The following is a 13,384-nucleotide window of genomic DNA, read 5'->3' on the forward strand; positions in this document are numbered from 1 at the left end:
TGCCTCCCGGGGCCGCAGTGGGGGGGGAGTCCCAGTGCTCGGGCTTCCCCTGCCACCCCCTGCGCTTCTGCCGGGGATGGGTTGGAGCGCTGGGGGCTTCCCCTGCCCCCTCCCCACCTTCTGCTGGGGACACCGTCTGGGAGGCGCGGGGGGGCCCCAGTTGACCACTGCCCCTGGAGCGCTTCGGCGGCGCTCTGGCAGTTTTTTTCTTTTTGCGCTTCGGCGGTGCTCCGGGGGCCCCCCCCCTTTTTTTTTTTTGCTTGGGGCAGCCGGAGCCACCTTAGGACCGTGTTACATCCGAATTCGCGTTATCGCAGGGTTTCCCTGTAATTACTGTTAGTGTCCAGTGACAGGAGCTGGACACTACAGAGGTACGCTTCAAAGGAACTCAGGGACTGGGGTACACCAAGTATTAACCTACAAGGCAAAGTAAGGGATGGCAGAGACCTGAGTAGACTGTATAGATTCTATAAAGATCAAGAAAACAAAATTATCCAAGGCACTGCTTCACAAGAAAAGTTAAATAGTGACCATTCTAAAATGTGCAACTTCACTGTATGGCATATATAGAGAGAAAACATGTCCTCAAATGACAAAAAGGAACCTGAAATGTACCACACTACTATAGGGCACAATATTCATAAATGGTTAATCTCTCATTCACATTGAAGCTCTCACAGTGTGCAATCTGAGCATAAGGATTTTAGTCTGTTGGTTTGGAGTTGGGGATACGCACTTGTATTGTCAAAGGAAAGGGAGCACCAAGTTGACTATTTCATTATAAAATCTGAAATCTTTTGGCTTAGACATGGTTCATTGTTACTCATACTTCTGTAGTCTTCTTGTCATTTCTGATGATTTATATCTTTCATTCTTTCTTTGTTCAAATATTATTGGCATTCTATCTTAGCCAAGCCTTTTTTTAAAAAAAATAATTTAAAAAAAAAAAAAGAAAAAGATGTAACATCATCTGAAGTGAAGAGCTGAGGTGTTTATAAACAATCAAGATTTAGAACACTAAAAAAGTACAAAGAAACAGAGCTTCTTTAAATAAATACCCATACTAAAATATGCAAGTTAGCATGAAATCTTTACCTTCTGTCACAATACAGTTTTCTCTAGACTCACACAGGTCTCAAAAATCTAGTGCGTAAAACAATGCGTTTTTTATTATCTAACAGGTATGACAATGTAAACAGTACACATAGCAATATATTAATATACTTATATTCTGTATATTCCAAACACACACTTACTCAGTAAAGAGGATTTGAAAATCTCAGTGCCTAAGTAGTCCATCATAATCACACATGATCTCTTAATCACAAATATGAGTGCAATGTGACTCTTTAAATGTATCTAGAGCAGTGTCTCTCAACCATTCCAAACTACTGTACCCCTTTCAGGAGTGTGATTTGTCTTGCATACCCCAACTTTCACCTTACTTAATAACTACTTGCTTACAAAATCAGACATAAAAATAGAAACGTGTCACAGCACACTATTACTGAAAAATTGCTTACTTTCCCATTTTTACCATATAATTATAAAATAAATCAATTGGATTATAAACACTGTACTTACATTGCAGTGTATAGTATATAGAGCAGTATAAATAAGTCACTGTATGAAATTTTAGTCTCTACTAACTTCACGAGTGCTTTTCATGTAGCCTGTTGTAAAACTAGGCAAATACACCGCTACCTTGATATAACGCGACACGATAGAACACAAATTTGGTAGAGGTGTATCTAGATGAGTTAATGCGTCCCCTGGAAGACCTCTGAGTACCCCTATGGATGCGCGCACACCTCGTTGAGAACCACTGATCTAGAGTACATAGTTAATGAGAAAATTTGCTCTAAAATGCTAAATTAAGATCAGAGTGCTGTGCCTGACTAAAGTTTGTACATTAAACTTTTCCTTTCTTAGCAAATATCTTTTGCAGGCCAGGCCAAGCACACAGTGTTTCTAATAGCAATTTAATTTCTTTTAGTGCCACCTGACTGCGCGTAGAAATACTTCAATTCTTTTGCACCCATTTTTTTCTTTTCATAGAAAAGTTTTACATTCTCCTTAGAAGAGCGAGACGTAATTGTAATGTTTTATGTGATTATAGAAGAGCCCAAATTCTCTGAAGCTTTTCATTCTCATACTTAAATAATAAAAATACTGTTGTTAATTTAATTGTGGTGGTTGAGCTCCAAGTATTTTTTTTCCTTCAAGCCTTTTGTATATCATACACGTTATCTCATTAGCCAAAAGGAAAAAATGTTCATTTTCTTCCCAGATGATCTCACTAACTAAGCAGACCCAAAAAACACCAAGAAGCACATGATTTAGACTGTAAACAGTTTCATACAACAGAACATTCTTACCCTTATTATAGTCTGGCAGCCGCTTTCCCTCATTATCCACCACATAAGCAGTTGTAATCTCATTAACAATTTATGGAAGACTTGCAATTTATTTTTTTTACATAAGTCACTTAAATCATTCACTCCTTAAATTCAGGTAAACACACCATTTCAATGCAGTCTTTATCTAGGCTTTATGCACATATCCAATTGTGACAAACTTCAGGCATTGCTGAACTTCACTCCAGAATGGTTGAGAGTTTAATTTCCTGCCTTTAGTTAGATACTAAGCTCAAAAACATTTCAGTCCTGTAATTTTACCATAAAATTTGAGTGCACAGATGTAAATATAGTATGTGCGTGCACGCATGCACAATGGTACCAAAATTTCCAGTACTCTCATTCATTGCTGCTGCTTGTCTGGATCTCAGTTTAATAACTTACTAGTCTGCATTGGTGAGAAAAGAGAATAACTTATTAGCATTAAAGTGGCACCCATTATTTATTATTTTTCTTGCAGTAGCACCCAGGTGCTCCTGCATGGATCACGTCCCATGCCCCACAAAAAACTTATCTAAATAGAAGACAAGAGACAACAGGCAGATACAAACAGATGGGAACATGAGGTGACAAACAATACTACTCAACACAAAAAGCAGAGGTCACAGCACAATAACCTATTCTCCAGAAGCCCATATCAAATCCGGGTTCCACTGTAATAAATACTGTACTCTGTTACCGAAGCTCCCGCTCCCTTCCCCAAACAGCTTGCAACCTAAGGCCTTGAGCCTGCAGCAGATTCATTTTTGAGGCAACATCACTTCCCATCATCTCACTGACATCAAAGGCTGCCCAGACTGGTTGTCAAGCCAGGTCTACACCTTTGTGGACTAACTTTTAAACTCCTGGCATTTCTCTTATAAAAGAGAAATCAAATGGTAGCAAACCACAAGTTGACTGGTTGCAGTTGTGAGCTGGCAAACCATTTCACCAAAAATACCCAGCACCAAAGCTCAGCAATTAATGCTAGCAAAGGCCACCTTCACCACCAAGCTGTCATAGGAGGCAGGAGACATAGCAAGTAGAATCCTCTGGGGGATACATTCCTTTTCAATGGCTCCACGAGAAGGGCAGCAGTATATGTATTAATTAATGGTTCACTTGTATACACATAAATTACATAGACAGGAAAAATATATATAGTAGTACACATAGGCTTTGCTAATTTTTAGCTATATATATTAAGATAATCCAGTTAAAATGCACCAAGTTCACCTTCTCCTTGTTAAAAACTTGTTTCCACAGTCTGAGGGCAAGTGCTAAGATTTGGTTTCTAAAAAGCTAAAGAGCAGTCACTTAATATGCTCTCTCTGGTGTAAAAAAAAAAAAATTAACTGTTGACATAATGGAAAAAACTGGCAAGATACAGCATCAGGAGGCACTGTAGTTAATCAGCTCTGTCCTACAATGAGGATGATGAACAACAATCTATTTAAACTGGTTCTCCCAGGCACCTCATTCTGAAGAAATTATGTGTCCTGTAACTTTTTCTATATATCGGTTATGTCAATTTTATCCTTGAATGACTGATGAAGTATTCAATCAATTTCAAACTCCTGAGAGTCCCATCCCAAAACTAATTTGCATTACTGATAAACTAGATAGTGTCAAAACACTATTTTGACAGAGAATTTACATAAAGAAAAGCAAACATCTGAGTAATAGAATAAGAAAAATAATTAGGGCTGTCGATTAATTGCAGTTAACGCATGTGATTAACAATTAATCGAGATTAATCGCAGTTTTAATCGCATTGTTAAACAATAGAATACCAATTGAAATGTATTAAATAGTGTACACTGCTCACTTTATATTATTTTTATTACAAATAATTGCACTGTAAAATGCTAAACAAAAGAAACAGTATTTTTCAATTCACCTCATACAAGTACTGTAGAGCACTCTCTGTCATGAAAGTTCAACTTACAAATGTAGATTTTTTTTTTGTTACATAACTGCACTCAAAACCAAAACAATGCAAAACTTTAGGTTTGACTTCAATGCTTAACAGTTTGAGGCATCAGGATCTAATGTCTTTCCTGTTTGTGGGCATCGGCAGCCACAAAATAAACAGTACTATCTCTGAAGGGGAGCAAAATCTCAAGGATTTCTCATTTGCTTCAATAAGACCTCTTTTTGAAATTATAAAAGATATGGCGCCAATGGACATACTTTGACACAAATTTGTATCAGCATGGCCTTCATGCTGACATAGGCTATATTGCTGGGATGATTTAGCTGGGAATTGGTCCTGCTTTGGGCAGGGGGTTGGACTAGATGACCTCTTGATGTCCCTTCCAACTCTGATATTCTATGATTCTATGATTTACACTACTATTGTTTCACTATATTAGTAGGACAAGTTTTCACCCTTTTCTCCACACCCGACACACAGATTCCAAACATACAAGGAAATTAACAACTTCCATACAGAGCATCAGACACAGTCAAGTTGCTTCTTCATACAGAAGCCATTAATCTTAAATTCTACCTCCTCCTCCAGACTGGAAATCTGATGCTTTTCAACTACAATTCCTGAAGATGTATCATGAACCCAAATATGCCAGGTATGGCTTCATAACACAGTGAAGTAAAAATTCAGAATAGGGTTACCAGATAGCAACTGTGAAAAAAAGGGACAGGGGTGGGGGGTAATAGGCGCCTATATAAGAAAAAGTCCCAAAAAACGGGATTGTCTCTTTAAAAACGGGACATCTGTTCACCCTAATTCAGAATGATATACAAGGTCAAGCAGAATATCACAGGGCAGCCAGTTTAACCCTAACCCTAAATCAGCTGTTATGCTCCAGTTTAAACAGGTCACCTAATGTTCATTGTGCTCCAAATTTGAAATGTAGTAAGATTTTTGTCATGTTTTCACTGAGACTGACACCAATCCTCTTTTACTTCATATAAAAAAAAAAAATCACATATTGCTATTGACTATAATCCCAAATCACATGGAATAGACTATTACGCAGTCACATTTGTGAAGAGAAAAAGGACAACGTCAACTCATATAGTCCAAAATTTAGATTTTATTAAAGAGACCAAAACAAAAACAAACTTTTCCCTAAATTTCAAATATAGTCAACAGGAGCCATTTTTAATTAAGAGTACCTCTGATGCAGTGTTTGCTATGTGAACTCTAACACACTGAAAACTAAAACGGGAGCCTGGTAAATTGAAAGCTACAATTGATCTTCAATGTTTAATCTGAGAGAAATTTGAAAATAATGAAAACTAAATTCTATTTTTAAGTTACTGAAAGTGAAAAAATTAAGGCAGTCTTTTTAACATATGCAAGGAAGTATATGTTGATTATGTCCCTTTAAGCAGTTAAATTAACTTGTACATACCTGCATGGTGGTAAAAACATGGAGTCCTTCATAAGGACAGATCCAGAAAGAAGAATATACCAACATCTGGCAATAGTGTCTGAACTATAGGAAAGAAAATCAAAATAACTGATATTGTCATCTATTTGAAAGCAATATAAAATATGTTATATAAGTTATCACTCTGGTACTGAAGCTTTTTACCATACTGAAGATTTAGACTGCAGATTGAAGTCCAAGAGCATTGCTGATACACTGCCACAAATTAACATTTTATGAGTATTCATTTATATTGAAATGAAATGGCCTGTACAGAATTTTAAACTGAAATTAACTTTTACCTTAAATCTTAGAATATTTTGAGCCAATTTAAAAAAGAATATTCAAAAATAAAATATTAACTTGTATTTAAAACATTTTCATCCCAAAGCATGTTACAAACTACATATACAAGAATGATTTCACCCTGTACTAAAATTTTTTAGCATTTTAATAGTGCACAATAAGTTTAGGACAGGATGTGAGAAAAAATATATATATATATCCCACAACAAACTATGGGATGAAATTAGATAAACTATTTAATGGTCCAAACAGGAGTTTAGCAAATACACTAAAACTAACATACCTAGCTATTTCTAAAGTGCCACAGGATTTTTAAATACCAATAGCAGTCAGATCTAATGTTTAAGTTCCCAGTGCTAGAGCGCTTCCCCCAGGATCAAGACCCCTCACAACATGAAGAGGAACTGGTCAGTACCAACTCCAAGGGAAGGATGCCATCTACTGCATCACCAATACCATGCCCATGAGCATGTCAGTTTTTCTTCATGTGTTATCTATATACATTTGAAAAATATATTTGAGGCACATGTGCATGCACACACTTTTAATGTGAGCTATGTGGTCCAATTCTGTAGGAACTTCTGAAAATCTCAACCAATATATTTGTACAACCACTTAATTTTCAGAGTTACTAATATACTTATTTGCAGTGTTGTTGTAGCTGTATTGATCCCAGGATATTAGAGAGACAAGGTGGGTTAGGTAATATCTTTCTTTCACCAGCAGAAATTGGTCCAATAAGACAAGCTTTCAAACTGTGATGCTTTGGGAATCACTGAGACCAGAAAGGCATTCTATCACCAACTTGCTTGTAACTTTGCGTGTCTTAATACTATATTGCTATGGTGGCTCGGAGCTCTGCCACCAGTAGCCAGCCTACTGGCGTGGACTGCACCCTCAGCAAGTTTGCTAGGTGACACTAAACTGGGAGGAGTGGTAGATACGCTGTAAGGTCGGGATAGGGTTCAGAGTGACAAACAAATTGGAGGATTGAGCCAAAAGAAATCTGATGAGGTTCAACAAGGACAAGTGCAGAGTCCTGCACTTAGGAACGAAGAATCCCATGCACTGCTACAGACTAGGGACCGAGTGGCTAGGCAGCAGTTCTGCAGAAAAGGACCTAGGTGTTACAGTGGACGAGAAGCTGGATATGAGTCAACAGTGTGCCCCTGTTGCCAAGAAGGCTAACGGCATTTTGGGCTGTATAAGTAGGAGCATTGCCAGCAAATCGAGGGACGTGATCATTCCCCTCTATTTGGCACTGGTGAGGCCTCATCTGGAGTAGTATGTCCAGTTTTGGGCCCCACACTACAAGAACGATGTGGAAAAATTGGAAAGAATCCAATGGAGGGCAACAAAAATGATTACGGGGCCAGAGCACATGATTTATGAGGAGAGGCTGAGGGAACTGGGATTATTTAGTCTGCAGAAGAGAAGAATGAGGGGGGATTTGATAGCTTCTTTCAACTACCTGAAAGGAGGTTCCAAAGAGGATGGAGCTCGGCTTCTTCTCAGTGGTGGCAGATGACAACAAGGAGCAATGGTCTCAAGTTGCAGTGGGGGAGGTCTAGGTTGGATATTAGGAAAAACTTTTTCACTAGGAGAGTGATGAAGCCCTGCAATGGGTTACCTAGGGAGGTGGTAGAATCTCCTTCCTGAGAGGTTTTTAAGGACAGGCTTGACAAAGCCCTGGCTGGGATGATTTAGTTGAGGATTGGTCCTGCTTTGAGCAGGGGGTTGGACTAGATGACCTCCTGAGGTCCCTTCCAACCCTGATATTCTATGGTAAAGGTCTCAACCTTCCACCAGCCTAGTTACTCCTTGCAGGGTGACTTCAACCTGTCCCAAGTACCCTCCAAATCCATCTCCCCGAGTTCTTCACCACCACACATTCAGACTTTTTCCTTTCATCTCCCCCAAACGAATGAAACCTGTCCCCTATTATCAGTTCACTTTGGAGGGACCCACTCCACAAAGTTTGCACACCAGAGACCTGCTTGTGGTAAAAATAAACACAACGTTTATTTAATAGAAAAATCATAAGATTCGAAGATGAAATGGTATGGAAAAGAAATACATACAAGTTATATAGAAAATAAACAAAGATGCAATCTCAGGCTTTACATTTCTATATTAGTTAGTTTCTCTTTTCTAATACAGATTTCCTATTGTCTCTGAACAGTTTCCTAGCATGCCCTGTCCTAGAGAGAGGATCCAATCTTTTGCAGACAGTACCTCTCTTAGATGTTGTCCCTCAGTTCCCCAATGTCCTTCACTTCAAAGTTTACGAGTTTGCAGTTTTTGAACTTTTTTTCCAAGATCACCTGAAGAAGAGCTCTGTGTAAGCTCGAAAGCTTGTCTCTCACCAAAAGAAGTTGGTCCAATAAAAGATATTACCTCACCCACCTTCTCTCTCAAATAGACTTTTAATTACTTTTGTCAACCTTAAATGTTGCAGTATTTTGTATTTACAATAACAGTAAGACAAAGTGTACATATGACAATTTGTTGGTTTATTCTGTACCACTTCTGAATTATGGATGATTTTATGAAATTGTAACATGAAGTTACTATCATGGAAAGCCTGTATGTAGCTGGATCATCCATGAGTTAGCAGGGCTGTGCCAGATATCTGCTAGGCTAGAGACAATGGTGAATGATAAGCACTCAACAATGGTCTTTTCAAAGTGAAACACACCTTGAGTCTATGGGATAGCTCTACTTGGTAAAAGATATTTCCTCCTCTTGTCTGATGGAGGTGGGGATTGGAAGTAAAGGAAAGTTACCAGGAGGCAGAACAAAAGAAGCAGGTGACCCCAGCAGGAGTCTATAAAGGGAGGGAGAGTGAGCCATTTTGCACCAGAGTAAGATGAGATTGGTTGCTGCAGGGCAGGGTAGGCAAGGGGATAGAGGACTCTGCCTGCCTACCTTCCTGAACCTCCAAGGTCTCACAAGGGAAGGACAAGCTAGGAAGTGAGAGACATTTACAGTTTTGTATGATCTGTATTCTCCTGTGCTTTACGTGATTAAGGATAAAAAAACAAAGATGTTAGCCTTGGCAACTTGTGTATGTATTGTGTTGACTGCTTCACAACTACTGCATGCCCCTGAGTGAGTTAACACTGTAAATCTAAAAAAGCTTCACACATTTTGGGGTGAAGTTCTGGGAGAAGGGTGTATTTAATTAACAAGGAGTCTGAAGGTCAGTGCTGCACCCAGAGGGGTTCCAACACTCAAGGTGCAGATATAAATTCTGCACCCTGAGAGAGTGCACTAGGGACCCTGAGATTGGGCAATGGCTAGACTCTGTTCAAGCACCAGGAACTTGTAACACCCTGGAAATCCAGAGCACAGAGGCTTGGATTTCCCTCACAACAATCCTAGTCGGTGATCAGGAGGGGGCACTCGTTAGGATCTGTGATGACACATATAATTTGACATGCAAGCAAGCACTAGATTTCTCCACTATGAGGGTGATGATTGTGGCTTAAATGTACTTACCAAAAAAGAACTTGGTTGCCCTTGTATCTTTCATAGCGAGCACTTGAAGACATAATTCTGAGAAAAATGACATTTTAATTTAGATTTTAAACTCTAAAAATGTTTTTAATCTATTAATCTTTCAGCAATATCACTTTCTTTAAGAATCAGGGGAAGTCATATGAAAGACTAGAAATTTGGCTTTGCTTCTTGAACCATAACTTCAAACTTAAATGAAATTTTCATTATCTAAATAGATAACACACAACATATTCTCTGAGTGTTTAAATCACTCCTACACACTGGAATTAACCATAGCAACAGTATAAGAACAGAGGTACTTCTGATGCATATTTTGTGCTTTGTCTTGTTTGCCTCTTATTTCATATGTGCCAAGATAATTGGAATACACATATTATTAGAGCATTTGCAACAGAAAGTTAAATAGGATATAATTTGTACTGGACTATGCTATCCCCCCCAATCCTTTACCTTAGCTGATGTTCCCTGAGATGTGACAATATGTCCATTCCATGAAGATAAGAATAGATAGTATTTAAGTCCTGCAAACAAAAAGAAAATATCACTTATATGCAATTCGGATGTTAGGCGTATCTAATTTTCCCAATATTTGCCAACATTATTATTGCATAATAATTTTAACATATTTAGCAATGCTAAACATATTTTTGAACAAAAAAATAGAATAGGAAACAGTTCAGGGAAAAAGTAGGTCTGCAGAGCCAACCTACTCTGAGCAGCGGACACAATAAAACTGGTTTGCAACTAACACTTAAGTACTTCCATGGGCAAGATCCCGATGTGGTTTGTTAGTCATAACCTCTGCATGTTCAGCATTTATATAGAAGCATAAACGCATATAGCTCTGTACAGTAAGTAGAAGACACCAAATAACAGTGCCTTGCATCCAAGGTCTTACATCACCACTGTAAAGTTGGGTATACTTATTTTACAGAAGAGGCACAGAGAAGTTGAGGAAGATGCTCAGAAATCACATAGCATGCTAGTAACAAAGAGTCAGGACAGAATCCAAATAATGTACTCCCTTTGAAACATCTGAATGATTCTCCTTCATCAAACTGGAAGTGTTGCATTTTGAGGCATTGCCTTCTCCTCCCATTTCTAGGGCACTGGCTCCAAGACACTCCCAATCCTTGCCAGCACTGAAAGCAAGAGACCTGCTTACTGGGACTGCGCCTTTAGTCAAATGCTTGTCAGCACAGACCACCACCAGAAAGGCAGCAGATTATCACCATGAGTTATTTTTACTAAAGAATTAAACTCTATTTCTAGTAGTAACTCGAGGTAGTAAGCATTTCTTCAATTATCTTCATTAAACATACATATGTATGCATCTGTGAAGCTAGAAGAACAATGTGCTGTTTGCAGCAGCTAATATATTTTTCAGCCACCAAATTAAAACATACTACCCCTAAAACATTAAAAAAAAAATTACTTTAAAGATTGGACCTCACATGAAAATACTAATCATGAGATACAGTTGTTTAAACCTCTCACTGCAAAAACTCTCTTTAGTCACAAAAATATTTGTGCTGATAGAGTAGACCACATGCTAAGGCAAAAAACACTAGAGCTATTCAGCATTTAATTTACTATCCAAAACAGGTGTGCGATTAGTTAGCATTGAACCCATGCAGCATACAATACACAGAGAAGTGTAAAACTCTCACCAGCTTGAACATTTGAAAACATGTGTTCCTAAGTTTCCAGTGACAGGGGATGCTATTTCTGCCACATATGCAAATGAAGTATGAGTGTAGGCTTTGGAATTTACAGTAGCTTTTTTGAGAAATTTCTTGGCTTAGTACTCAGCTTCAGAAACACAGTGGATATGGATTCTATCCCATAAAAAAGAAAGGTCATGGATGGTTTGTATGTGAACTTTATTACAGTTTCAGATTCCTAATGCTATGAAAGTTGCAAAAGTTACTGCTTGCTTAATAAGCTATCTAAAACTAAAGCATCTATCAAAGGGCTTATTCGCATGATTTAAAGTTCCAATGGTGAATTGCTGCATATCAAATCTTAAGCAAAGCCCTTTTATTACAGGTTCTATTGTAAACATGTTCTTTCCACACAGAAATATTACAGTGATAGACATTTTTGTGATCGCAATAAGCGATGCATGTATTTTTCAGTTCAAAGTATGATGAAACATTACATCAATGTACTAGTTATAGAAAGTAATCTTTGAAGAAAATCAAGTGTAACTACTGAAAAAAAACAGGCCTTCAACCAAAATTTAAAAAATCTTCACGATATACTATAGGGCCACAGTTTATTTTAGCATCATTACTTGAAATACTGTAGTCACAGCTTTTGTACAAGAATGTGTCAAACACTATTACCTTATAACTGATTTTTTCTCCTCATATTTCACTACTTAATGTGTTTTTTTTTTAAATCCCCAAAATAAAGTGTTGTAAGTAATCTTTGAAACTCAGAGCTTCCACTGCTTTTTAACAATTTGTAAAAACACATTCACTCTCTATTGACAAAGTAGTTTTGATCAGGACATGCAGGCAAATGAACATCACACACACAGATGGATTTTAAGATGCAGGCTGCAACTTTATTTATTGATAGCTGGGAGGCACATTACATGTCCCACCTGTCACGGTCTCATACCAGACATTTAACTAGATCTAGTGCAGTGTTCAGGACTCCCACCATACAACTAATAATTTTGTAGACCTGCTTGAATCCACCCTCAGGAGTCCACTTGCTTCTAAATCCTTTCCACTTTCCCTGCATGGAGACAAGGGGTAGAGAGAGTTTCCCAATTGAGGACTTCAGTGCGCAAAGACTTCATTTCTCATCTCTTCCCATAAATAAAAAGACCACCAGCACAATCCCAGGTCTCATTTACTTCTGGGAGCTGGTCCCTTTTATCCTTAGATGATACTAGCCACAAGTTTCAACAAGCTGACACAGGGCTTGTTTACATGGAAAGTTAGTGCTAGGGTGGCCAGGTGCCAGGTTTTCGACACTACTGACCGGACACCCAAAGTCAGATTATTGCAGGCGGCGGAGGTGGGGAAGCACTGAGTCATAACACATGCCAGCCCCTCATCAGCCAGGGCCACCCCATACCTGTGTTGGGCAGCTACAGCTCCCAGCCCCAGCATGGCAGGAAGTCCCTCTTGACTTGGGCAGGGGGGGAAAGCAGCAAGCGATGGGGGGCAGGGGGGAGAAGAGGAATGGATGGGAGTGGAGCTTTGGGGGAAGAGGCAGAGGTGGTGCCTTGGGGGGTGGGGGAGAAGAGGTGGTGCAGGGGAAGTTCCGACACTCCAGCTGGAATGTCCAGTTTTTAAATATTACCAAGTTGGCAACCCTAGTTAGTGCCTGGCAAGCCATGGTATGAATCTATAGTGCACTAACCGATCACATACTAACTAGCCATGAGGACCCTGCTACGGTGCACTAACAGTTCCATAGTTAAATGTTGAATAGGAGTATGTTAAAGTGTGTCTGTTACAGCTCTCCCCCTGCTGCATTCCTTTTTCCCATCTCCTTTCTGTTTGTCCTGTGTGGCCTCCCCTCCCGGCCATTGTGCTAACTAAAGTCACAGCCCTATTCATAGGAATGGCTTGTACAGACTAACCGGAGCCATTGCTAGGGAGGGGGCTTCTTGCGTCTTTGTTTGGTTCCTTTGTTCAGACCCAGGCTCGGTGTGGGGGGCGCTGCCCAGAAATGCAAGACCTGAAGTGGCCAACTAATTAAGCATATGAGTCATACCTGTGGCTCAGAACATGCCCAGGC

General features: G+C 39.1%; 1 protein-coding gene across 11 annotated transcripts in view; it reads right to left on the minus strand.

Annotated features, from left to right (window-relative positions):
* RAPGEF6 (Rap guanine nucleotide exchange factor 6) overlaps positions 1-13,384 on the minus strand; it is a 226,793-nt gene that overhangs the window by 171,904 nt on the left and 41,505 nt on the right. For all 11 annotated transcript variants that reach the window (XR_004646762.1, XR_004646763.1, XM_034778388.1 and 8 more), the window contains exons 2-4: positions 10,073-10,143; positions 9,602-9,658; positions 5,777-5,860 (exon numbers count right to left, since the gene is read on the minus strand). Coding sequence is in view for 9 of the 11 variants with exons in the window: in XM_034778388.1 (XP_034634279.1) it covers positions 5,777-5,860; positions 9,602-9,658; positions 10,073-10,143 (212 nt within the window). In the remaining 2 variants the exon portion in view is untranslated. The remainder of the gene's footprint in view (positions 1-5,776; positions 5,861-9,601; positions 9,659-10,072; positions 10,144-13,384) is intronic.

The sequence above is a fragment of the Trachemys scripta genome, chromosome 8 (genome assembly GCF_013100865.1).
Source record: "Trachemys scripta elegans isolate TJP31775 chromosome 8, CAS_Tse_1.0, whole genome shotgun sequence".
NCBI lineage: Eukaryota > Metazoa > Chordata > Testudines > Emydidae > Trachemys > Trachemys scripta.